The following is a 26466-nucleotide window of genomic DNA, read 5'->3' as shown; positions in this document are numbered from 1 at the left end:
AAGTTTTAGTAACATCTCAGTTGAAAAAAAAATATATATATTTTGACTCCCTGGAAAAAGCATTCTTTTTTTTTGTTTTGTTTTGTTTTGTTTTTTTGGTTTTTGTTTTTTTGAGACAGGGTTTCTCTGTGTAGCCCTGGCTGTCCTGGAACTCACTCTGTAGACTAGGCTGGTCTCAAACTCAGAAATCTGCCTGCCTCTGCCTCCCAGAGTGCTGGGATTACAGGCGTGCTCCACCACAGCCCAGTTGGAAAAAGCATTCTGATCTCCCAGGCTCTATTTGATCTCCTCAGATAAGCATGACTTCATCCAATGTGTATTCTTAAGCATGTTAAACTCAGTGCAGGCTGTGTGCTTTCTTCAGGTCACTCTGCCTGGACTAGTCACCTGTGACTCCAGAGAATGCTGGTGATCTAAATCCATAGTTAGGCAGAGTTGATTGACACTTAATTGTTTGATTTTAGAAGCACTTGTATATGAATTGAGTTTGGGAGTATTCAGTCCTGTACTTTGTTTCTTCTTGTTCCTATTATTTTAGTTGTTGGTGAAAGGCCCTCCGAATAAAGGCATCTTCCTCCTCTGCTGCCCCCCAAGACTCCTCCCCACAGACTCTGTTCCCATCTAACCACAGAGGCCCTGCTGACATTTTCTCTCCACTCACTCTCCTAGCTCGCACTTTCTGGTAGTTTGCTACTTAGCAGTTTAAATTTTTCCTTTGTGAAGTCTTTGTTGAATTCTAGTCAAAGTCAGTTACCACACTGTACTTCCCATACTTTCTCTTCGATTCTTATAACTTATATTTTTTTTAATCAATTACAGAGAATAGTTTCTGTTTCTTTTCTTAGCTTTAGACCTGGAAATCTAGAATTATTTTTGATTTTGTTGTTTTGTTGTTTTAAGCACTCTACCACTGTTTAATTTATAATGGGGACCCATGCCTTGGAGCATGTGTGGGGGTTAGAGACCCACTCCTGTGCAGTCAGTTCCCTCCTTCTGTGTGTGCCTGGGTTCCAGGGATCACATTGAGGACTTCAGGCCCCACAGCAAGTGCCGTCTCTCCAGCCCTGCATCTGTAATTCTTTCTAGTATTCTCATTTTTCTTGAGATTATAATATAATTACATCACTCTGCCTGCCCCTTTCCTCCCTCCAACCCCTCCCATGGACTTTGTTCTCTCTCAAACTCATGGCCGTTTTCTTTATTGTTCCATTTGTGTGTGCATGTCTGTGTGTGCATTTCTAAACATATGAACACAGCCTGCTTGGTGTGTGTGTTGATGTTTTCTGGGCTGAGCATTTTTGCTGGAGAAGCAGTGGTGTGTGCTCTTTCTCCCTTTCTCAGCATCCTTACTTGCCTGTGGTTTTTCACCTAGGTTCCCCTTTTCACATTAGCACGTTTACCGATGCCATCCTTGTTCAAGGCTTGTTTAGGCAGCCATGTTGGTGTCTGCATCTGTAATTCTTAATCCTCAAACTTCAACTGTGTTACATCCAGTCATGAGGTGTTTTCAGTTTGAAGACATTTGAAACCAAGAGCAGAATATTACATGTTGAATTACCAATCATTACTTTTTTTAGAGCATGTACATGGAGATACCTACAAATGGTAGAGAACTATGTTTAATAGTTTAAAGATAATTTATTGGAGGGATGGCTCAGTGGTTAAGAGCACTGATTGCTCTTCCAAAGGACCTGAGTTCAATTCCCAGCAACCACATGGTGGCTTCCAAACCACTGTAATGGGATCTGATGCCACCTTCTGGTGTGTCTGAAGACGGCTACAATCTACTCATATACATAATAAAATAAATAAATACATTTTTGGGGCTGGAGAGATGGCTCAGCAGTAAGAGCACTGACTGCTCTTCCAAAGATCCTGAGTTCAAATCCCAGCACCCACATGGTGGCTCACAACCATCCGTAAAGAGATCTGACGCCCTCTTCTGGTGCATCTGAAGACAGCTCCAGTGTACTTAACATATAATAATAAATAAATAAATCTTAAAAAAAAAGAAGATAATTTATTATGGGATAAATAATGCCCCACATCTTTGCCTCACAAAAAATGACATTGTGCTTCATATTGTAGATATTAGTATTAATATTATATATCAGTTTATTAACATACTAAATGTTATATTAATGTGATATATACTAATATAAGTATTAATATTTTTGACATGAGACAACTTTGCAGACTTTCTACTCTAGTTTTTCTTTTTTCTGCCAAATTGGCTAAAAAGAAACATAAAACATAGAAAAGAATAAATACCATCAGGACTATGACTGGTGTTTTTAAACTGATAAAGACGCCAGATATGGCCCTCAGAAGGCAGTGGCAGGCAGATCTCTGAGTTCGAGACCAGCCTGGTCTACTACAGAAGTAGTTCCAAGATAGCCAGGGCTATACAAAACAAAGCCAAAAATTGAGAAATTTAATACAGAGAGATTTTAGTAGAATTCTTTCAGTTAGACTAAATTTGGAATTAAGTAAGAAATTTATTTTTAGATTAGACATTTAGAAATTTTTCTGATTTTTTTTTCATGCTATAGTTTTTGTTGTTGATGTTGTTGTTTTGTTTTTTGTTTTTTGTTTTTTTTTTTCAAGACAGGATTTCTCTGTGTAGCCATAGCTGACCTGGAACTCACTCTGTAGACCAGGCTGGCCTCAAACTCAGAAATTCGCCTGCCTCTGCCTCCCAAGTGCTGGGATTACAGGCATGCACCACCACACCCAACTCATGCTATGGTTTTAAGAACAAGAAGAATGTGGAGGTCTGCACCAATGTTTGGGGTTGTGCTAGCCATATATTCTCAGGGTTTAGACAAATGAAATTGTAAGCCTCATCCAGACAAGCATTTAAGGTGTCTCTATCCTGTGTGTGTTGGCCTGCAGGGAGAAGTTATACACTGGCTGGCGTGTTCTTTATATGTCGCTTGCCGCAAGAGCATCATTCCTACAGTGGGAAAGGGCGTCATGGAAGGAAATTGTGTTTCGCTCACCAGAATACTCCGCTCAGCTAAGTTAAGGTAAGACATTTTGAGTTTTCCAGCTGTTTTAGAAGTACTAGATTTAGGCCAGAGAGGCGGCTCAGTGGGTGAGTATTCGCATCAGTGCCGGGTTTTAGTACTCTGGGTTCTCAGCGCTGGGGGCAGGCCAATCCTGGAGGCTTGTTGGCTAGCCAGTCCAGTCAGAATGACACCTCTGTCTCAGAAATTAGAGTGGAGGCTGTGTAGAGATGGCCCAGTGCTTAAGAGGGCTTCTTTTTCCAGAGAACCTGAATTTGGTTCTCAACACCCATGTCAGGGCTCACAACTCTCTGTAACTATTCCCAAGGGCTTAGATACCTCCTTCTTGCCTTCATAGGCATCTGCTTAGACATGGTATATATACACACACACAAAGATAGATTTAAAAATAATTTAGAAAAATCAAGTGGAAACAGGACTGAGAGAGATATTCCAATGTCATTTGCTGGTTTCCACGTTTCACCACGTGAACAAGTGTATGCACATGCGTGCGCATATGTGTGCACTCACACCCCACGTGAACAAGTGTATGCACATGCGTGAGCATATGTGTGCACTCACACCCCACATGAACAAGTGTATGCACATGCGTGCTCGTATGTGTGTACTCATACCCCACGTGAACAAGTGTATGCACATGTGCCCACACGCACGCATGCACGCTACTGTAGACATTAAAAAGGAAAAATCTAACGCTGGGCATAGTGTATCAGAGATATAAAGATGAGTTTTAAAGGTTGGGCATGTTCCTCTGTGGTGCGGTGCTTGCATGTAATGAATGGGATGTGATGAGACCCGTCAGTTACCCTAGCATTCAGGAGGCTAGGGCAGAGATATCACAATTTTGAGACCACCCTCAATCTGGTCAATGGTTCACATCCAGTCTCCTAATTTCCAGTGAATCCTTTCTAAAGGAAGTAATTCTCAAAAGTCCTACCCTAGTCTACCCCCTACCAAAAAAGGGAAAGGTTCTCCATAGCAACTATCTTCCTTTCTCTCTTTCTTTGTCTGTCTGTCTGTCTCTCTCTCTCTCTTTCTCTCTCTTTGTTGCTGCTGTTGATAAAGATTTTTTTAGAATTTCAGATTTTAGTTAACATGTCAAATTTACTTGTGAACAATTAACTGAAAACTTTTAAAAAAGATGAGGTTTTAATCTAAGACTATACGAACAGAGTTATTCGTTATTGAATAAGCCAAGAAAGTGGAATAACAATCTGTCTTCATATTCCAAGTTATCTATGTGTATACCTTTAATCCTAACACTTGGGAGGCAGAGGCAGGCAGATCTCTGAGTCTGAGGTCAGCATGGTCTATAGAGTGAGTTCCAGGACAGTCAGGTAACACAGAGAAACTCTGTCTCACACAAACAAAAAGAACTCAAACAGGTGAACAGGACTCCCTCCTGTGAAAGTCTGGTGCTTTGTGAACAACATTTCATTTGGGAGACTTCTTTTTGTTCACACTAACTTTGTGAACCTGTTGACTGACATTGACTTCATAAACTACTTGTAGAACATTGGCTTCGTGTAGAGGATGAAAGAATTAGGTAGGTGCTTTATTGCCCATGTCATAGAAGACCGCTGTCTCTTCGGTTTTCTGAGTCCCCGAGATGCTCCTGGAACCAGCGTGGTTTGTAGTGCTGGGAGTGGAAGTTTAAGTTGAGGTGAGGGTTTATGTTGTTTTTCATCAATTGAGGTTTTAAAACAAATATTTTTAGCCATGAAGCAAATGTGTCATTTTCAATCCATTATGTGGACTAATTTTTAAGTTGCCTTTTCTTTTTCTTTTTTAAAGCTTAATACAGTTTTTTAGTAAAATGAAGAAGTGGATGGATATGTCAAACCTACCACAAGAATTTCGTGAGCGGATAGAAAGGCTGGAAAGAAATTTTGAAGTATCTACTGTAATTTTTAAAAAATTTGAGCCCATTTTTTTAGATATCTTTCAAAATCCATATGAAGAGCTACCAAAGTTGCCACGAAGCAGAAAGCAGAGGTAAGACCCTTAATCTCCTATATTTGTGATGCAGAATTATTAGGAGACTTTAATTTTAAAAGTCAGCATTTACCTTCCTGCAGACTTAAATTTCTTTTGAAATTCATGGACAATTACTTATATTTCAAAATAAGGGTAATACTTTAGTTATGTTTCTTTAATCTGATTGTTGAATGCATCCTGGAAAGCTGCATGGAGTCTGTTTCTGTGCCATCTGTCTGTCTGTCCACCTGAATGGATTGTCCATGCAATTTGACCCTTTTTTAAAAAAAGATTTATTGATTATTACATGTAAGTACACTGTAGCTGTCTTTAGACACACCAGAAGAAGGTGTCAGATTTCATTACGGATGGTTGTGAGCCACCATGCAGTTGCTGGGATTTAAACTCAGGACCTTCTGAAGAGCAAGTCAGTGCTCTTAACTGCTGAGCCATCTCTCCAGCCCCTGACCCTTTTGTTTATATTTGCTTTCAGTGCTTAGCAGGTTGGTCAGACCAAATAAAACAGTGAACAAAAACAAACCCGTGTCTCCTTTCAGGAGGATCCCCTGCAGTGTTAAGGACCTCTTTAACTTCTGCTGGACACTCTTTGTTTACACTAAGGGTGAGTGACACTCCCGTGCTCTCTGCTCTGGGATGTGGTGATGTTTGATATGAGAGGTTTCTGGATTTAACTTTTTTTTCCTTGTGAAGGTAATTTTCGTATGATTGGTGATGATTTAGTAAACTCATATCATTTACTTCTGTGCTGCTTGGACCTGATTTTTGCCAATGCTATAATGTGCCCAAATCGACGAGACTTGTTAAATCCATCATTTAAAGGTAAGATAGTTACTTTTGAAAATAATTATTAACTTTTAGAAAAAGTGAAAAAATTGACTGTTCTGTCCCTCCTGTTCCCTTCATGCTTTGTTAAACTAGGTTTACCATCTGATTTCCATGCTCCGGACTTCAGAGCTGCAGACGAACCTCCCTGTATCATTGCTGTGCTTTGTGATCTGCATGATGGACTTCTAGTGGAAGCAAAAGGGATAAAGGAGCATTACTTTAAGCCATATATTTCAAAACTCTTTGATAAGAAGGTACTAACTATTAAATAAGATGTTTAGGGGTCAGGAGCAACCTGAAAGTGAATCTTCTCAACGTTCTAGGACCCATGGTCAGATGCCCCGGGTCTGGCGCTAGAGAGATGACTCCAAAGTTAAGAGCACTTACTGCTCGCGCAGAAGACCCAGGTTCAATTCACAGCACCCACATGGAAGCTCACAACTTCCTGTAACTCCAGGTTCCTGGGATCCAATGCCCTGGAGTCCCAAGTCTCAATGTCTGCCGTGATGTAACACAATTCTCTAGTCCTGAGAGAAACCAAGTGCAGGAAGAACATGCTGGCTTACCTGGATGCCTGGATGTCAGGGAAATGCAGAGCCAGGAATCTTAGGGGTTCTGACAGAAACCAGCATTCTCTTGATAAGGGATCATGAAAAGCATGAGGTGAATTCGTGTAAACTGATTGATTTCTGACATAGGTCGTTTCAATAGTGGCTGTTTACTAAATCTGGTGTAGTATTATAACAACTGCTTTTTATTCTTTTGGTTTTGTAAGACTGGCTCTTACTATTTGGCTCAGGCTGTCCTGGGAATTACTTTGTAGACCAGGCTGGCCTTGAAGTCACAGAGATCTGCCTGCCTCTGCTTTCCAAGTATTAAAGGCAATACACCACTACACTCAGATACAACTCTTGCTTTAATTCCACTTAATTAAAGCAGAAAACTATTTGGAGGCTACTTCCACACATTCATAATTTTTTTCTTTAATGAATTGTTTTTATATTTCTGAATTAGTTTATCATGGAAGAATTATTAACTTATTTCTTGAACATTGTGTCACATAATTCAACAAGGCTTTGCCATTTCAGTAAAATAATTTGGTTTAACTTATCATTCTGGTCCCCCACTTAGTATTAAGAGATTTTTATTTACTTATTTGTTATTATTGCTGTTTGGTTTTTGAGACAGGGTTTCTCTGTGTAACCCTGGCTGTTCTGGAACTAGTTCTGTAGACCAGGCTGTTGGGATTAAAGGCATGTGCCATCATTGCCTGGCTTAAAATTATTATTATTATTATGTGTGCATGGATTCTCTTGTATATGTGAGTGCATATGCCACAGCATGTGTGAAGGTATAGGACAACTTTATGGAGTCAGTTCCTTGCTTCCTTTAAGTGAGGCATCTAATTCAGATTACCAGACTTGTGTGGCAGGTGCCATGATATTTTCACTAAATTCAAAGTCTTTTCCTAACTGGTTCTGTCTTCCTCCATACTTTGTATTTAGTCGTCCCTGTCGTGGAAGATGTATAAATCATGGCTTCGTGTAGGTATGTTTAATCTTCCCAGCAGAATAAATGTTTACAGAATGTATTGTGCAGATACAGTATACCCTGATCCAGTGATACCCCACACCTTATTTTGTGTATATAACTGGCTATTGTCTTGGCATAATTATTATAACAATTTATTTCATTCCAGAAACAAAAACCACCATCCAAACTATCATTCTGGTTTTGAAAACACTTGGAGGCTAGACAAGTGTTGTGTATTGCATGATTGGGCAGGGTGGTGTACCTCTGGTGGTTTGGTGGGATGATGCTTTTTATCTGGGTGACAGGAAGCTATAGCAGGGCTGGGATTTCTCTGTGGTAAACTGTTACCAAGCAAATGATGCTATGATGGCTGTGACTTTGGGCTGGCAGTTCTGAAGTGTGCGGTCAGCTCTCTCCATTCTTGTAAGTTGCACCCTTGTATTTTCATTTGCGGCATAACAGCAACCTAAGTGTAGCAAGCTACAGTCTACTGATAACTGTAGTTTTCTTCTCCTAATAATAGGAGTCAGGGTGTTCCATTCTCCCTATTTGTGGTACTGAAGATCAAATCCAGGGCTGTGTAAATGCTAGACTAGTGTTGTACCACTGAGCTAACTACTCAACCCCTAAATTTCCTTTTAATTTTTTAATTTGTTTGTTTGTTGTTGTTGGGGGGTTGTTTGTTTGTTTTTTGGCTTTTTTGGATTTGGTTTTTTTCGAGACAGGGTTTCTCTGTGTAGCCCTGGCTGTCCTGGAACTCACTCTGTAGACCAGGCTAGCCTCGAACTCAGAGATCCGCCTGCCTCTGCCTCCCAGAGTGCTGGGATTACAGGCGTGCGCCACCACCGCCCGGCTTGTTTTTTTTTTGTTTTTTAAAGACAGGTCTCATGTAATTTAGGCTAGTCTCAAACTCACTTTGGAGCCAAGGTTAACCTTAAACTACTGTTCCTCTTGCCTCTACCTCTCAAGTTCTGGGGTTCCAAGCATATGCTATGCACCACACCTCACACTCCTTTTACATTTTTTGCTTACCTGAAACATGTTCTCATTGACTGATGTGGTTCTGGATATGGGTAATGGATCTCTCTCACCAGAATTACTGGTGAAATTATTTGGCAAGAATGCTTTCTCCGTGCAGAGAATAAATGTCAGTGGGATACTTAGCCACAAAGAAACATGTGTCACACCCCCTCCCAAGGCTTAGGGGCTGTTTTGCAAGTGATGGAGGAATTCTACTATCCAGAGGTCAGGGACCATCAGAGCAAAACAATATCTTTTAGACATGATAGAACCATTCAGTGAGTTTTCACAGCAGCTGTGGTTGCCTGCACAAGATCAATCCAGTCAGCATTCTAGTAGGGAGTGGGAAGAGTCCCCATTCCTAACTGAGGAACTTAGTCAAGCTTCAGGGATGGAGAGTCTCTTTTTAATGGTTTGGTTCATGGTAGGTTAACCACACTCAGTGGATGACCCTGCTGGTGTGTCCCACTGTATAAGCAGTACACATGGGAGTCAGTGGGTTATTTAATTGAGTGGAGGGAGGTGGAGGAGATTTGGGAGTAATTAGGAGGTATAAATAAAGTCAAAATAACATTTATGAAGTTCTTAAAGAATTAATACAAATATTTTTAAAATTTTGTAAAGCATTGCCATAGACTAGCCTTGAAGTATTTTGAAAATTTGCCTTTAGGCTGTGTAGTACAATGGTATAGTTGTGTAGTGCTCACTTAGCATGACTAAGGTCCCAAATGCAATCTAGGATCATTATAACCAAAAGACCTTGATTTTACTTTAATTGGGAGATGGTGCTAAAGAACAATGAAATTTGACTTTAATTTGGTTTAATATTTCATGATGGAGGTTTTACTGGTTTAAATGTTCTTTTCTTTTGAAAATTATATTTAGTTAAATAATTCTATGTATGTTTGTGTATATGTATGTGCACTACATGTGTGCAAGGTCAGAAGAGACATTGGCTCTTCTAGAACTGGAGTTACAGATGGTCATGAACCTCAATGTGGGTGCTAGGGATAGGATCTAGGTCCTTTGCAAGAGCAGCCAGTGCTGTTAACTGCTGAGCCATGACTTGATCCCCTGGTCTGAAATTTTTAATAGTTTTTTGCATGTGTTATATATATTTATGTGAAAATAGTCTTTTAAATCTCTTTTTTGTGTATGTTAATATTCTCTAAATTATTTTTTTGTTGGCAGATTTTAAAAGGTGAATGTCTCTTGGATCTTTCCAGTTTTACTGATAATAGGTAAGTATTTACAGATGGGTGTGGTGGTACACACCTGTATGTAATGTCAGCTCGGGCACATGGTGGCAGGAGGATCAGAAGTTCAAGGCCATCCTTGCTACATAGTGAGCTTGAGGCCAGCCTAGGCTACATGAGATCATATAGGTAATAAGTAAAGATCCATTCCAAATAGTATATAGCATATCAAATTTGTTGAAATTGGCCGGGCGGTGGTGGCGCATGCCTGTAATCCCAGCACTCTGGGAGGCAGAGGCAGGCGGATTTCTGAGTTCGAGGCCAGCCTGGTCTACAGAGTGAGTTCCAGGACAGCCAGAGCTATACAGAGAAACCCTGTCTCGGAAAAAAAAAAAAAATTGTTGAAATTTGTTGAGTGAAACATTAAGTATAAAGGTAACTTCTTCATATTCAAAATCTTGCTTTAATGGCATTGAATGGAATTGTCACTCAACATTGTTGTCTGAATACATTTAAGAAACATTTGCATTTGAAACAATTATACTCCTGTAAGAACTCGGAAATACAGTACATCTATGTTTGATTTTATATTCTTCCAATTAATTAATGTTAGCAACTGAAAATTTCCTCATTTCAAAGCAACTCTTATTTCCTCAGTGCTCAGATGTTACTTTCTTTTTTTTAACAAGTCTTTTTTTTTAAAGATTTATTTATTATATATGTAAATACACTGTAGCTGTGTACACTTCAGACACCCTAGAAGAGAACATCAGATCCCATTACAGATGGTTGTGAGCTGCCATGTGGTTGCTGGGATTTGAACTCAGGACCTTCAGAAGAGTAGTCAGTGCTCTTAACCACTGAGCCATCTCTCCAGCCCCCCAGATGTTACCTTCTGTTCTCAATTTGTGTCACTGTTTTAAAATTAAGTATATAGTTTGCTTTGACTTGCGCTTCAAGGTAAGTTACTGCTGTGATTGTCATGAATGTTCATAATCAGGTGGGAGCCTCTGAGATTCTTAAAAAATAAAGGTAATGAAGATACAAAGTTATCATTTCCCCCAAGCTATTGTCTGAATCTGCTTTTATGCTGAGATAGATAAGTTGTAGAGCTCAGTTTTCCTCTGCGCTTAAAGCAGTTCTCTTTGCAGCAAAGCAGTGAACAAGGAGTATGAAGAGTACGTTCTAACTGTCGGGGACTTCGATGAGAGGATCTTTCTGGGAGCAGATGCAGAGGAGGAGATTGGAACACCTCGAAAGTTCACTGCTGACACCCCTTTTGGGAAACTGACATCACAGGCCAGTGCGGAATGCAACCTTCAACAACACTTTGAAAAAGTAATAGAACCTAGCCTGGCCTCAGTTGTGAACGATGCTTGTCTTTTCTCTCTCTCGTTCTACTAACTGCAGAGGCAGCTTTCACGTTAGATATTGCATTTCTTCTACTAATTCCTATTGCCCATGAAAGCCCTAAAAGGTAATTTGTCGTCTATACTACTTACTCCTGCTGTTGGTCATGCTTTATGTACACTTTCCAAGCGCACCGGGTGTGCCATCCCATGTGTCTTTTGACATAGCACATACTTTCTTACAGGTCCCTTTGCTTCAGCTTAGCCTGTGTTACGTGGCTTCAGAATTGTGTTTACTTCCCTGCGCCTGACACAAACTGCTCTGACTGATTTTTGCTATGTAGCTGTAGACTGGGGTGTTGAGGGCCAAGGCTTAATTCTGTGTTTCCATGTGAGATTGGTTAGAGACTAAGGTGGATGGGAATTCACCTTGCAGACTGTTGACTTCATTAGCACAAATTTTATACTTACCTGTGCCCACTTCCTCATGTATAAAATTAAAGTAGGTAGACATTATTTTTTGGATATGTTGTGTGATATAAATGAGACTACAGATATGAAGTATGATTCAGTTGTACAAATGTCATTAGCATAATATTGATAGACACCTGGTGAATAACCTGTTAAGGAAGAAAAGAATAAGTAAGGTACCTGTAAATACGAATACAGAAGATGGGACACACTGCATTAGACATTTGGTCACAGGACATAACTCCTTTACCTTAAACATTTTTGTCGGGCATGGAGGTGCATTCCTTTAAGCCGTCAGGAGGTAGAAGCAGGTGGGTCTCTGTGAGTTTGAGGCCAGCCTGCTGTGCAGAGCAGACCAGGACAGCCAGGGAAACCCTGTTGCACAGAGAAACCCTGTTTTTAAAAAACGAAAAATAAATAAGCAAATAAATAAATAATAAAAGTCGACACTGTTTCCTTTTGTGACAGAAACGGTCATTTGCACCTTCTACCCCACTCACTGGACGGCGGTATTTACAAGAAAAAGAGGCAGTCACCACGCCTGTTGCTTCAGCTACTCAAAGCGTAAGCCGATTACAAAGTATTGTGGCTGGATTAAAAAACGCACCAAGTGAGCAACTTCTGAATATTTTTGAGTAAGTATGTCATCTTTGTGTTTTATTAAAATCAGATTTTTTTTGTTCAGTTATGTTTTTAATATAGTCGGTATTTTTGAGACTGGGAGTATATGGGACAAAGATAAAAGCACTTTTATCTTTGGCTGCCAAGTCTGATGCCCTGAGTTTGATGCTTAGTTCCCACATGGTGGAAGAAGAGAGATCAATTCTACATATCCTCTGACGGCTACACGTGCTCACACATATACACAAAATAAGTTAATAATAATAATACTTATTATTATTATTATTATTATTATTAATTATATGCATACTCCTGGACCAGAAAGATGAGCCAGCAGTTAATAGTACTTGTTGCTTTTGCAGAGATCCAAGATTTCATTCTGAGCACCCACATCAGACTGGCATCTTCTTTGGCCTCTGTGGGCACTACATGCATTTTGTGTTCAAGCAGGCACCAAGTGTGTGCTACCATATCTGGCAAAATAACATAACTAAAAATGCTTAAAGCTGGCTGGTCAGGCGGCTCATCAAATGCTTGATAAGGCCAGTCCCTGAGTCCTACAGACTATGGAGCAGCCCCCTCTGACCTTCATGCATCCTCTCTTCACCCACACACATTTACAAATTTGTAAAAACGTTTAAAGCACTCAGATATTTTTCCAGAGAGACAAACGAACAGGTAATAGACATATGAAAGAGCACTGAGCCTCACTATCTGGAGAAGTGCGAACCAAGCCCAGAGTGGGCAGTTACCTCCTTCCCATTACAATTGCCATGTCTACCCAAAAATCAAAAGTTGGAATCAGGAGTGTTACTCTGAATGGGAATATAATTAATTAAGAAATTAGAATCCTGGGACATTCTTGTTGAGTATTGGAAAATCGTGCAATCATAATGTAAAATGTTTTCTCAGACTTCACACTTGGGTGTGTGAAGATTCATTGGGAAAAAGTGACTATTACACAGTCTGACAGCCTGAATTTGATCTCATCGTAGAAAGAGAGCCAGTTCTCCCACAGTATCCTGTGTCCACACATAGACCATCACACAGTAATGTTTTAAAAAGAAAAGTTGATTATCATATGACTTGGTGTCTTAGTCAGGTTTTGGTGCTGCAACTAGACTTCACTAACAGGCTCTCATAGGCTCTTTTCATGGTGCCAAGCCTCAAATCCTTTGCGTGACCCCTTCAGTCCTGGGCTGTCAATTGGAACTGAGGCTGCACCTTCACCAATGGCCTTCCCTGGCCTCTCACAGTGCTGAGCCTCAGCTGCTCTTCATGATCTCTCTTCATGCTTTCAAAACCAGTACCACCTGGGTGACTCTTACATTACCAAGTCTGCCATCAATCTCTGGAACACAGTTTCTTTGTGCTCTCAGAAAACACTTCCCAGAAGATGTCACCTCAATGATGCTGGTCTCTTCTTAATCACTGCTAATTTCTTAGCTCCAGCCAACCAGAATCAATTGTCCCAGTTACACAAAGGCTTCATTTTCATAGTTCTGGCATCTTGTTAACTACAGTGGATTCTTCAGCCCCAGCTAACCAAAACCACAGGATCTTTATAATCCAAAAAGCAATGACCCTGATAAAAGTCTTTAAGCATCCCTCTGAAATTTTAAAGCCAGGCTTCCATCTTCTACACTTTCTCAACATTGTCTTCCAAGCTCCTACAGAACATCTTACAGAGTTCTTAACACCCAGTGGATCTTCTAGCCCAAAATTCCAGTCCTTCCACAGTCCTCCCCCAAACATAGTCAGGTTTTCACAGGAATGCCCCACTGTGCTGGTACCAATTTGTCTTAGTCAGAGTTTCTATTCCTGCACAAAACATCATGACCAAGAAGCAAGTTGGGAAGGAAAGGAATTATTCAGCTTACACTTTCCATATTACTGCCCTTCACTAAAGGAAGTCAGGACAGGAACTCAAGCAGGGCAGGAAGCAGGAGCGGATGCAGAGGCCATGGAGGGATGTTTCTTACTGGCTTGATTCCCCTGGCTTGCTCAGCATGCGTTCTTATATAACCTGGGACCACCAGCCAAAAGATGGCACCATCCACAATAGTCAGGACTCTCCCATCCTTGATCACTAAATTTGAAAATGCCTTACAGCCGGGCGGTGGTGGCGCACGCCTGTAATCCCAGCACTCTGGGAGGCAGAGGCAGGTGGATTTCTGAGTTTGAGGCCAGCCTGGTCTACAGAGTGAGTTCCAGGACAGCCAGGACTATACAGAGAAACCCTGTCTCAAAAAAATCAAATCCAAAAAAAACAAAAACAAAAAACGAAAATGCCTTACAGTTGGGATCTCATGGAGGCATTTCCTCAAGGGAGGCTCCTTTCTCTGTGATAACTCCAGGTTGTGTTAAGTTGTCACACAAAACCAGCCAGTACATTTGGTTAATACAACTTCTAGAAAATATTTTCAAATAATTAAAAGTAACATCTTTTGTTGTTATGTGGTTTTGCTGTTGTTACTGAGACAGGGCCTCAGTCTATAGTTCTGGCTGGCCTGGAACTCGGAGATCTGCCTGCCTCTGCCTCTGCCTCTGCCTCTGCCTCTGCCTCTGCCTCTGCCTCTGCCTCTGCCTCTGCCTCTGCCTCTGCCTGCCTCTGCCTCTCATATGCTGAAAATAGCATTTAAAGGGGCATTTGTATGCTGTGTTCCCTGCACCATTATTCACAATCATCAGTATGTGGAAGCAGAATACCCACAGGTGAATGAATCAAAAATCAGTTTTTGTAGACAGGGAATAAGGTATTATTTAGCCTCAGGAAAGCAGGTCCCATGCCACAGTGTATCTACCTTGAGAATACAAAGTAAAGTAAGGCAGCCATAAGAGCAGAGTGTGTGCTTGCAGTTATATAATGTATAGTAAGAGTCAATTTTGTAAAAATTTTATATATAATTTTTTTACATGTGCAATTTTGCTCTTGTAACTAATTTTAATATAGAAATTTATTGGGACTACATAACTTTATTATATGTTGTTTATATATGCGACTTTATATTTATAAGCTAATAATTGAAAATAGAATGTTGGTCACTAAAAACTACTGGTTTTTAGTTTTGAGTTTTGTTTGTTCTTCAGCTGTGCAGCCCAGGCTGCTCTTGAATTCATGATCTTTATGGTTTGTATCTTAGTGCTGAGCTCACTAGACTCTGTGTGCACACAAGTCTCTCTCTCTCTCTCTCTCTCTCTCTCTCTCTCTCTCTGTGTGTGTGTGTGTGTGTGTGTGTGTGTCTATATTCTATGGTCCTGGGTGTGCTAGGCAAGCTGTCTGTCACTGAGCTAGATGCCAACCCTTAAGTGATTCTTGAAGAATCTGGAACAATGTTGGTAATCTGGGTTTTCCTGATAAGCAGCTTTCTCTTGTATTTTGTAGATCTTGTCTGCGGAATCCTATGGGAAACATTATAAAAATTGTGAAAGAAATAGGAGAGACTTTTTGCCAACACTATACCCAGTCAACAGATAAACAGCCAGGATCTCACATAGGTAAGAAAAGAAGATTAAAATTGGCACAGTATTAAGTATGGATACTGTCCCACAGACAGCATTAAGTATGGAGAAAGAATGTCCCCACAGTCAAGTTCCCTTCTCTTGCAGTTAATGTACCGGTTTACAGTTGAGTTTGCTTTTGTCATCACTATTTGAATAGCACTTGTCTCCTCTGTTTTCTGTAGACTTTGCTGTAAACAGACTAAAACTGGCAGAAATTTTGTATTATAAAATCCTGGAGACGATTGTGATCCAGGAGACACGCCGCCTGCACGGGATGGACATGACAGTAAGTAAACCCACCTCCCAGCCGGCCTTCTGGCTGGCCTACCACAGAAGACGAGCTTGCTTTTTGTTAGTTTGTTTTCTCTTTCTAAAAAAGTAAGATTTTTTTATTCTATACAATATAAGCAATAAAAACTTACATAATTTCTTAGTGTTTAGTTGAAGAAAAAGATTATGAGGGAGATTATGAAAAAGAGATTTACACTCTACTAGAAAAATTTCACTCACTTGTGTGTACAGCCATGAACTCTAGGATTTATGCCTAGGATACATCTCACCTAGTGAGTTTAGAAGCTACTTTGAAAACACAGTTAGGCCGGGCAGTGGTGGCGCACGCCTGTAATCCCAGCACTCTGGGAAGCAGAGGCAGGCGGATTTCTGAGTTTGAGGCCAGCCTGGTCTACAGAGTGATTTCCAGGACAGCCAGGACTATACAGAGAAACCCTGTCTCGAAAAAACCAAAAAAAAAAAAGAAAAAACCAAAAAAAAAAAAAAAAAAAAAAAAGAAAACACAGACCATAGCTCTGCAACAGTTGTGAAAACAGTTGTGGTCCCAGAACATAAGAGCACACACTTACATGTGATTGTCACCAGTGTAAAAACTTCACACACCCACAGTAATGTCTTCAGTGTAGAAGCATCACCGTCTCTGCCTCCATTGGCAGCAGAATTGTTCACCACCATCTGCATGGACAGTCTCCTCCAGTTCTTAAGCAAAGGCTGAACTTGGCAGGAATAGAAATGTATTCAGTGAGCTACCGAAAAAAGGAACTGAATGTCAAGTGGTTTTTTGTTTTTGGTTTTTTGGGTTTTGTTTTTTTTTTGGTGTTTTTCTAGACAGGGTTTCTCTGTGTAGCCCTGGCTGTCCTGGAACTCACTCTGTAGACCAGGCTGGCCTCAAACTCAGAAATCCGCCTGCCTCTGCCTCCCAAGTGCTGGGATTAAAGGTATGCGCCACCACTGCCCAGCTTGAATGTCAAGTGTTAACCAGCTTTATCCTTTCTAGTTTGACAACAACTTGAGACCTTGAGACATAGTTGGTTTCTTATGCCTAATCATGTCTTCTCCCTTAATTCTCAGTTATCTTAGTCAGGGTTTCTATTCCTGCACAAACATCATGACCAAGAAGCAAGTTGGGGAGGAAAAGGTTTATTCATCTTACACTTCCACATTGCTGTTCATCATCAAAGGAAGTCAGGACTGGAAATCAAGCAGGTCAGGAAGCAGGAACTGATGCAGAGGCCATGGAGGGATGTTCCTTACTGGCTTGCTTCCCCTGGCTTGCTCAGCTTGCTTTCTTATAGACCCTAGGACTACCAGCCCCGGGATGGCACCACCCACAGACCCTTGATCACTAATTGAGGGAATGCCTTACAGCTGGGTGTCATGGAGGCATTTTTCTCAAGAGAGGCTCCTTTCTCTGTGTTAACTCCAGCTTGTGTCAAGTTGGCACACAAAACCAGCCAGTACTCAGTGATGTCACCTGATTGTTTTACACCACGACTGATCACTTTGTCCAACTTCAGCCACCTGCTTTTCCTAAGACTTCATTATTGCAAAGAAATCATCTTTAGCAAGCTGAATATATGCCTGCTTATGTGCACTGGACAGATTCTTCCAAGCCTGATGTTCAGTCCTCACCTTTCTCTGAGCAGATTTATCTTTAGCCTCTTAGAAGCTTTCAGATACTAAATGTGCTGATTGAGATCTTTTTGGTTTTCCAAGCAAAATTAATTCCCTTTTTTTAAAATAATGCTTTCTTTATAAATGTTTTTGCCTGATATTTCTTTCTCAGAAGACATAGCGGATTTGGAATGGACTGCTCTTTAAACTGCTCCCAGCTTCTTTGTGTAAAAGTAGCTTCATAATGTTTTCTTCTGAGTCTGGTAGCTCCCCCCTCAAGGCCACGGTGGTTCTGACCAGTTCCTGAAAGCTTCACAGCTGGTATTCAGCAGTAAGTCTGGGTTTCTGGTCTCCAGAAAATCAAAGGTATCTTCTCATGGGTTTTTGTTTTTGTATTTTGTTGTTTTTTGTTTTGGACAATTACCCAAGTTGGATGAAAAACCTTTGGAATACAAAGCTGAGCGGCAAGTGCATGGGCCCTCCCTCCCCTGCCCCACCCCAGTGCTTCAGTGCCCCTGCCCTGGCCCAGTGCAGCAAGCCCACACAGCTGTGCCATCTGCAGTCCAGCCCTGGGAGCTTTGTTATGGGAAGTGGTGTTTGCACAGGCTTTGTGGGGAATCTGCAGTTTATGGCAGATGTGGACAAAGTTTTCTTCTTAAATTTCTTTCTTTTTTTCTTTTTTCTTTTTTTCTTTTCTTTCTTTTTTTTTTTTTTAAGATTTTACTTATTTATTTTATGTGAGTTCACTGTAGCTGTCTTCAGACATACCAGAAGAGGGCATCGGATCCCTTAGAACTGAAGGTCATGGTTGTAAGCCACCATGTGGTTGCTGGGAATTGAACTCAAGACCTCTGGGAAAGCAGTCAGTGCTCTTAACCACTGAGCCATCCCTCCAGCCCCTTTATAAATTTCTGTTGTTGATTTTGATACATCCAGGCTATCCATGTTGGTGTAGAAAGGTCAACTATTTAAACATCATCTTTGGTATTCCGTTAGTGTTCTCTCTCTGTAAGTGAGCTTTGTCTACCTCTCAGATTATTAGGCTTACAATTGTCAACTTTAATCCCAGGACTTGTGAGGCAGAGGCAGGTGGATTTCTGAGTTCAAGGCCAGCCTAATTTACAGAATGAGTTCTAGGACAGCCAGGGCTACACAGAGAAACCCTGTCTTGAAAAAAACCAAAATAAAATAAAAGCAATTATCAATTTGTTTATAACTCAGAGCTTCATAAATTGTAAAATAGTATTTGTTTTTCTTTAAAAAAAAAAACCCACAATGAACAGTTTTCTTTGAATATTTGACCAAGTCTAATAACCTCAAGGACTGCTAAAAGTATTTTCTTTTTCTTTTGTACATTTACTATGCATTTATGTATTTGGGGGAGGGATGGATATCGCCTTACACCATAGTGTGCTGTGCATGTGGCGGTCCGAGGACAGTGTGCAGGAGTTAGCTTCTCTCTCTCCTCCATGTAGGTTCTGGACATCAGACTCAGGTTGCAGGCTTGGCTCCAAGTGCTCTGACCTGAGCCATCACTTCAGCCCCTTTAAGAAATTTTCTCCAAAGTTACACCTAGCATAAGCTGCTTCCGCCTCCTTCCCTCTGTGCGATATGCAGTCAGTCCTAGAATCATCCCATCTTCTGTTCTGGCAGCAACAGGTAGATGTGTATGGATGGTGTGGACTATTACAAAAGCATTTCTTTGTCACACCCTAGAATTTCCATCTTATTTCTTTAGTATTGGTTCTTTTTCTTGGCTTTCATGCATTTGTCTTTTGTGGTTTATGCTAACATCTTAATGGAACACCTAAGGGAGAAGTAAAAATTTTACTTTCGTTTTGAAATAGTTATACATTCATAGAAAGTTGCAAATGTAACAGAGAGATCATCTTTCTACAGGGCTTACAACTTAAGCAGTACAGTATCAAAACAAAGAAATTGACTGTAAAATGGTTTTCAGCCTTCTATAGGTGTCATGTGTGGGTTGTGTAACCAGAACAAAGTCACGGCCTAGTGGCCCCTTCTCTGGGGAGGGTGATCGTTTTCAGAAAGCTCTTATCCCTATGTTTCTGTTTCTTCATATACATATGAATATGTGATAAAATTGGTTTGCTTTGGAGTTTTGGAACAGCTGTTAAGCATGGACTTGTACTTCTGAACATGCATGCTGGAGTAGACATGTGGAGGTATGAGGACGGCTTTAGGTTCTTTTTCTTTTACCTTGGTGGATTGAACTTGTCCTCAGACTTGGTGGCAAAAACCCTTACTTGCCAAGCCAACTCACCAGCCTGATTTTGTTTTATGAGATGAGGTCTCATTATGTTGCCAAAGTTAGCAACAATCTTCTTGCTCTGCTTCCCAAGTGCTGGGGTAACAGACGTGTCATCGTGCCTGGCTAATGAAGTTTATTCAGGCACAGTGAGAGCATAGCACTAATAGTTACTAATAATAATAGTTACAACAAGATATTATACTAAAAGTTATGTGAATATTTTCCATCTCTCTCAAAATACCTTATTGTCCTTTTATCCTTATATCTCTCAAGATACCTTATTATCCTTTAATCCCCTACACAAAGCACGTTGTGGTTCCTGCTTGTCGTGTCCAAATTGCTACTGTCTCTACTCTTGCACATTAGGGTCATTATTAAGTAAAATGAGGGGTACTTAAACATAAGCCCTGAGAAACCACATCATGATCACTACTACTAATGGCTAGTGAGCAGGTAGCATATACAGTATGGATCTGCCAGACAAAGGGATGATTCCCATCCACAGGGGAGAGGCTGAGACAGTCTGCTGCCTTGTTACACTGCTCAGAAGAGCACACAATTTAAAACGTAAGAATTAGTGTCTGTAGTTGTTCGTTAAGATTTTTGAATTAAGACTGTGGGCAAAGGAAAGAAACCTCAGAAAATGAAACCACAAATAAATGGTGTCTACTGCACAGAACTCTCTGTTACGAGAAGAGAGGAAGACCTTCATGCTGGCCCTTTGTCTCACACCCACTCAGCACTAGGGTAATAATTATAGTAGTTACAGTTTTATAACACATAGTGTGAATCCACCTCTTTTAATTTATTGATGTTATGTTTTATAGCCTAAGATGGAGTTTATCTTGGTAATGTTCTATAAAACCTTGAAGAAAATGTATATTCTTCTGTTGTGTGGAATGTTCTTTAACCGTCCAGTTGTATTTCATCACATTGTGATTTGTGTTATCTCTGATATTGTTTTTCATGATGGTGCTGAGTCTATTTTCTTGCTGATTTTTTGCTTGCTTCTACCAGTCACTAAGAGGGATACTGAAATGCTTAGATATAATTATGAATTTGTCTCATTCAAATCTATCAGTTTTTTCTTTTCATATTTGATGCTTTGCTGTTTAGTGCATACGTATTTAAGATTGCTCCCTTGTCTTCTCTGTAAATTGATCTTTTTGTCACCCTATAGTATCCCCTCTCTGACCCTGGTAATTTTGCTATGGAGTCTTTCTAATGGTTCCCGCTTCTTTTTGGTTAATGTTTGAGGGTATACCTTTCTCCATTGTTTTGCTTCCCAAGCAACCTCTACTATTACAGTTTCTTGTAGGAGGCAAATATTTGAGTTAAGTATTTTTTTTTTTCTGAGGGGTGGGCCTGAAAGAGCCTCATGTAGCCAAGACAGCCTTGAATTTGCCGAGTAGGCTCTGATGGACCTACAGTGATTATCCCCCTGTCTCAGCCTTCTCAGAGCTGAAATTACAGGCATGTACTGCTATTCCCAGTGTAGGCCATGTTTTTTTTTTTTTTTTTTTTTTTGGATCTGCTCTGTCATCTCTGTCTTTTAACTGGCAATTTTAGCCCACTTTCATTTAATTATGAATGTGGTAAAGCTTAAATCTACCATTTATTTCCCTTTCCTTTTTTATCCTGTTCTTTCCTTACCCTTTCTACTTTCCTCTCTTCCAGTGCTAAAAAAGACAGCCTGTGGAAAGATACACCTCTCCTCTTCTGCCTGCCTGCCTTTTCTGTCTTGTCATGGGTTTCTTGACCTTTTTTTTTTAAAGGCTCTAGCTTCTCTTCGTATGTATTTTCTGTGTGTGTGTGTGTGTGTGTGTGAGAGAGAGAGAGAGAGAGAGAGAGAGAGAGAGAGAGAGAGAGAGAGAGAGAGACTGAGACTGAGACTCTCATTCTACTGGTATAGATATCTCGCCATTTCAGTACAATGTAGAAACCACATCTCATTTTGAAGTTCCTTTTTAAAGGTTTTTTTCCTTTACTTTTATTCTTGTGCGTGTTTTGCCTAAATGCATGACCACTATGCACCATGTGCATGAAGTGCCCAAGGAGGCTAGAAAAGGTCATTGGGACTGGAGGTCCAGCTGGTTGTGAGCTGCCATGCTGATATTGGGACTTGAGTCCTCTAGAAGAGCTACCATTCCTCTTAGCCACTAAGCATGTCTCTCAACCCCTAAGTTCCTTTAAATCTGCTTAAATGTTTTATTATTGACTGAGACTTTATTGTAGCTGTCTATATGCAGAATTCTAAATTGACATTTTTCTTTATGACTTTGAAGACAGTACTCCATTATTGTCTACTTGCTAATGATGCTGATATGTGATGTGCTCTTTCTTTGTTAATGGTGTATGACTGGTCTTTATTTCAGAAATCTTTTGTTTTGGTTTGATTTGGTTTTTGGTTTTTGGATACAGGTTTTCACTGTATAGCCCTGGCTGTCCTGGAACTCTGAAGCCCAGGCTGGCCTCGAATTCTAAGAGTTCCTCTTGCCTCTGCTTCCCAAATGCCAGGATTAAAGGTGTGCGCCTCCACTGCCCAGCTTCAGAAGTCTTTTATATAGTTCTCTGTGTTCACCCCAAGCAGCCTGGAGCTTGATATGTATGTAGCTCAGGCTGGTCTAGGACACCTAGAACTACCAAGTTACACCCTCGTCTCCTAATCTACCCTGTGGTGCGTTTTACATTCATCCATTGGGCATTCCTATAGAACAGTCTTTAGTTTAGACCCTTGTCTGTCCTATGATTCATTGTGTTTGCTTGGTTTCATTATTTTGCAGTGCTCTGTTTGTGAACTCAGGGTCCTGTACATACAAAGCAAGCGCACTACCACTGAGCATATACCCCTACATTTTTGCCCCTAAAAATTTCATTTTTGTACTTTAAGGTTAATTATATTGCTTTAATGTTTTCTTCTACTGCCTAACATGTCTCCTAAATGTTTCTGTATGTTTTGCTCTGTATTTCAAGGAGAGGTTTTTCTGCAAATGTTGGATTATTTTTGATTGTCTACTTATATATAATAAGGCACTAAAAGTTGATAATCTGTGGGGATTATGTCCCGTGGTTTTGGGTGATGAGAGTTGTAGCTACTAGTGTCCTGTTACCTGGTTGTTGTAGGAAGGGAAACTGTTTCACAGCCCAGTTACAGATGTCTGCCTCTTAAGTACCTGTTAAGTCTCATTCAGTTTCTCTAGAGAACAGTTCAGACTCCTAAAGGGTTATCATTTGACCCTTAGCATCCTGATTGTGTGTACCCTCCCTCCTGCAGTCTAACCTGCAGACTTTCACGTCACCCCTGCCCCCAAGTCTGTTCCTGTCTTACTTCTATTTTGCATTCTTGCTGTGCCATCAATGCTGTGTTTCATCCAGGTTTCATACATGAAGTTCCTTTAAGTGTCAATCTGTCTGTCTGTTGGTCTGTATACTTGAGTGTCTTTTGTCTGTGAGTCACTTATCCTTTCTTCCTTTGGTCTTTGTGACTTGTGTTGTGGTTATAGATGACTTTTGGTTTTATCCTAAATGGGGTTTCTGGGATTTTTATTCTCTTGTTGATTTCTGCTGATTATTAATAAAAGAAAGGTCATAGGTAGCTATAAAAAATTAAGTTTGGAGTCCAGCATGGTGATTCAGTTTGCACTTAATGTGCAAACCTGACAACTTTAGTTTGATCCTCACAGCACACATCATGGTACATATACTTGTGTGTAGACACACAAACACACAAGCAAAATAAGTGAAGATGAATTCTAAAACTATTGTGTATATGACATGTGTACAGCCATGAGCATGGAGAGGTGCAGGTTCGGCGGTCAGAAACCTTTGTGGATTTGATGTGCTTTTAGGGATCAAACTCAGGCTGCCTGCCAGGCCAGTGCCTTTACCCACTGGCTCACTGGCTCACATAGCTTATTTTTTAAAAATGTTTATCTGTTGGGAAGCACATGACATGGTGTACGTGTGGAGGCGAGGAGTTGGTTTCACTCCCAGTCAGGATCCCAGGGATCAAGCTTCTGCTGCCACACTTGTTGCCAGGCAACTTTACCCACTGAGTCATCTCTCCTGTGGCCCCCAAATTATCATTCAAAAACTGAAAACAGGTCACGTTTTTTTGTTTTTTGTTTTTTGTTTTTTTTTGCTGTGGGTGGGTTTGAGACAGATTTCCTCTGTTGTAATCTTGGCTGTCTTGAAACATCATTTGTAGACTCAAACTCAGACTCCATCTGCCTCTGCTACCGCACTGCTAGGTTAAAGGCGGGCACCACCACTGCCCAGCAACATGTTAGATCTCTCATGTTCGTTGATGAAAGAGGCTTTTGTTTTCCCAATGAAGTATTTTCTTTGAACTTTTAGCTTTTGTATTATTTTATCTTTTATTTCAGTGTTAACATTTATGCTGACAAAATAAGTAAAAGAAAAGAACTAAACCTAAAGTTTTTTTTTCCCCCAATGGAAATATCACCTATTTTATGTTAACATTTTTAGGCTCATTTTTCATGGTCCTCATTTAAATTCAAAATCTACAGTAAATAAGAGTAAATATGATTGGAAAACTTTATCAGCTTGAGAGTGAGGTATATAGGTACATGAGACATAAGCATATATGATACATACATTTATGTATATACACACACACACATATTAAACTGGACCTATATCCTAATTATCTAATTGTCTCTGATAATTTAGGATACTATTTTTACAGATTATTTTGACTGTTTTTCTCCCTCCATTCCTCTTTTCCCAGTTGATTCTCCCCCCCAAGCCCCATCACTCACATTCCTACTTACAAAAACCTCTTCTGTTTCCCCTTCCCAGGAGCCCTGGGCACCTGTGTGTGCTCACCATCCCCCCCCCCCCCCATGGATGGAGCTTGTCTGGGCTTTGTAGTCTGTTCTTCCCCCTTCCCTGCTCTTCTCTCCATCCGCCTGGATTGGGCTCCATCTTGCTCTATAGCTCAAGCTAGTCTCGGATACAGAACTTTCTGCCTTACCTCCCAACCACATGACGTTATAGTGTTCTTTCTAGAAGGACCAAGGCTGAAATTACTGAGATTACTAAAGTCTGATCCTTTTCTTCCCCTAGGTTCTTTTAGAGCAAGATATATTTCATAGATCCTTGATGGCTTGTTGTTTGGAAATTGTGCTCTTTGCATATAGCTCACCCCGTACTTTCCCTTGGATTATTGAAGTTCTCGATTTGCAGCCATTCTATTTTTATAAGGTAAGGTGATTGCAAAGTTCTGTTATGACATGTTTTCACATAAACATTTATCTTAATGTTGAAGAAACACAGTTGTAATGTTTAGAAAATATTTCTGTAAGTATTCTCATAGTAATTATTCCTTTTGGGGTGTAAACGAAGACAAAAGAAAGGAGGAGTATATTGAGCCAATTTCATAGTTGAGTTCTTTTTCAAATTACTGACTTGCAAATGTGACCTGTACTCAGTACTTAACTTCAGATGCTCTCCTACCCAGCCCTTGTCTCCTTTGCAGAGATCTAGATATCACTGGATTTAAAAGTCTAATCATTCTAGAGGCTCTAGGCCCTCTCCATGTGCTAGACTCATTAACTAACCAGAATTTTGTTTTAGTTTTTTAGAGAACACATATACAGTTACTTTCAAATAGTTCATTCTATTCTTTTGAGATATTGGAAAGGGGAAGTAGATTAAAAGGAAACTAGAGTGGAAGCTAGGACTGGACTCCTACCACTTCTGGATTGTTCACCTGTCTGTACCCTTTGGAACACAGGCCTGAGGCCTGAGGCTCGCAGACACGCCTGTAATCCCAGCACTCAGGAGATGGAGGCAGGGGGATCAGAAGTTCATCCTTGCCTACACAGAAGTTCACAGTCAGCCTCTGCTATCAGAGATCCTGCCTCAACAAAACCAAAAAGACATGAAAGATGTGTATAATTTTATTTAACTTTATTCTTTTACTAATTAATTAACATGGTTCTGGGGATAGAACACAGGACCTTGCACACAGTAGATAAGGACTTTTCTGCTGACATATAGCTCAAGTATGTGGTAATATTTTTCCCTTTTGTTTTCATATGTCTGTGTGTATATTATGTATGAGTGCATGTATACTCACGTGTGTAGGAGCACATGTACGCGTGGGCATGGGCGTGTGGAGACCCAAAGTTGATCTTGGGAATCTCACTTAACTGTTCTCTCACCATATCCTTTGAGGCAGGGTCTCTTAATGAAACCCAGATCTGCCAATATAGCCAGTCTTGAAGCCAGCCTCCTCCAGGGATTGTTCGTCTCTGCCTTCCAAGGCTGGAGTTACAGATTGGCTACCATATTCCCTGGCATTTATTTAAGTTCTGAGGATCTGAACTCCTGCTTTTGCAGAAAACATTTTTAACTGTTGCACCAGCCCTGTATGGGGTAATATTTTAGTGTTCACTTGAGATTACTCTGAGGCCTGCTCTTTTCTGGAGGGAGAAGGAGGGGCGCTGGATCTGGGGGGTGTGGGGCAGTGGAGTGGTCGTGGAAGGAAGGGAGGCTGCGGTTGGGATATATTGTATAAGAGAAGACTAAAGAGAAAGGGAAAATGACTTAACATCCAGTATTCAAATTTATAACGTGCAGATTCTAGTCATCCACAGAATTATGGCTCCAGTGTGGTCCTGTGTGGCAGTAAAGTGAGGCAGTCATATCTGTATGCCCAGAGCAGAGCAGGGATTGCTTGTTAGTCGGAACTCACTGCTGTTTCAATGCTCCTCTCC

At 40.5% G+C, this 26466-nt stretch overlaps 1 protein-coding gene across 1 annotated transcript in view; it reads left to right on the top strand.

Annotated features, from left to right (window-relative positions):
- The window catches only part of Rbl1 (RB transcriptional corepressor like 1), a 64619-nt gene that overhangs the window by 1990 nt on the left and 36163 nt on the right, over positions 1–26466 (top strand). The window contains exons 2-12 of the mRNA XM_052184120.1: positions 2896–3029; positions 4824–5024; positions 5564–5628; positions 5718–5846; positions 5946–6106; positions 9597–9646; positions 10753–10939; positions 11890–12056; positions 15428–15540; positions 15729–15832; positions 24812–24949. Coding sequence (XP_052040080.1) covers positions 2896–3029; positions 4824–5024; positions 5564–5628; positions 5718–5846; positions 5946–6106; positions 9597–9646; positions 10753–10939; positions 11890–12056; positions 15428–15540; positions 15729–15832; positions 24812–24949 — 1449 coding nt within the window. The remainder of the gene's footprint in view (positions 1–2895; positions 3030–4823; positions 5025–5563; positions 5629–5717; positions 5847–5945; positions 6107–9596; positions 9647–10752; positions 10940–11889; positions 12057–15427; positions 15541–15728; positions 15833–24811; positions 24950–26466) is intronic.

This window comes from Apodemus sylvaticus, chromosome 5 (genome assembly GCF_947179515.1).
Source record: "Apodemus sylvaticus chromosome 5, mApoSyl1.1, whole genome shotgun sequence".
In the NCBI taxonomy this organism is placed as follows: Eukaryota; Metazoa; Chordata; class Mammalia; order Rodentia; family Muridae; genus Apodemus; species Apodemus sylvaticus.
This window is presented reverse-complemented; position numbering and strand designations above follow the sequence as displayed.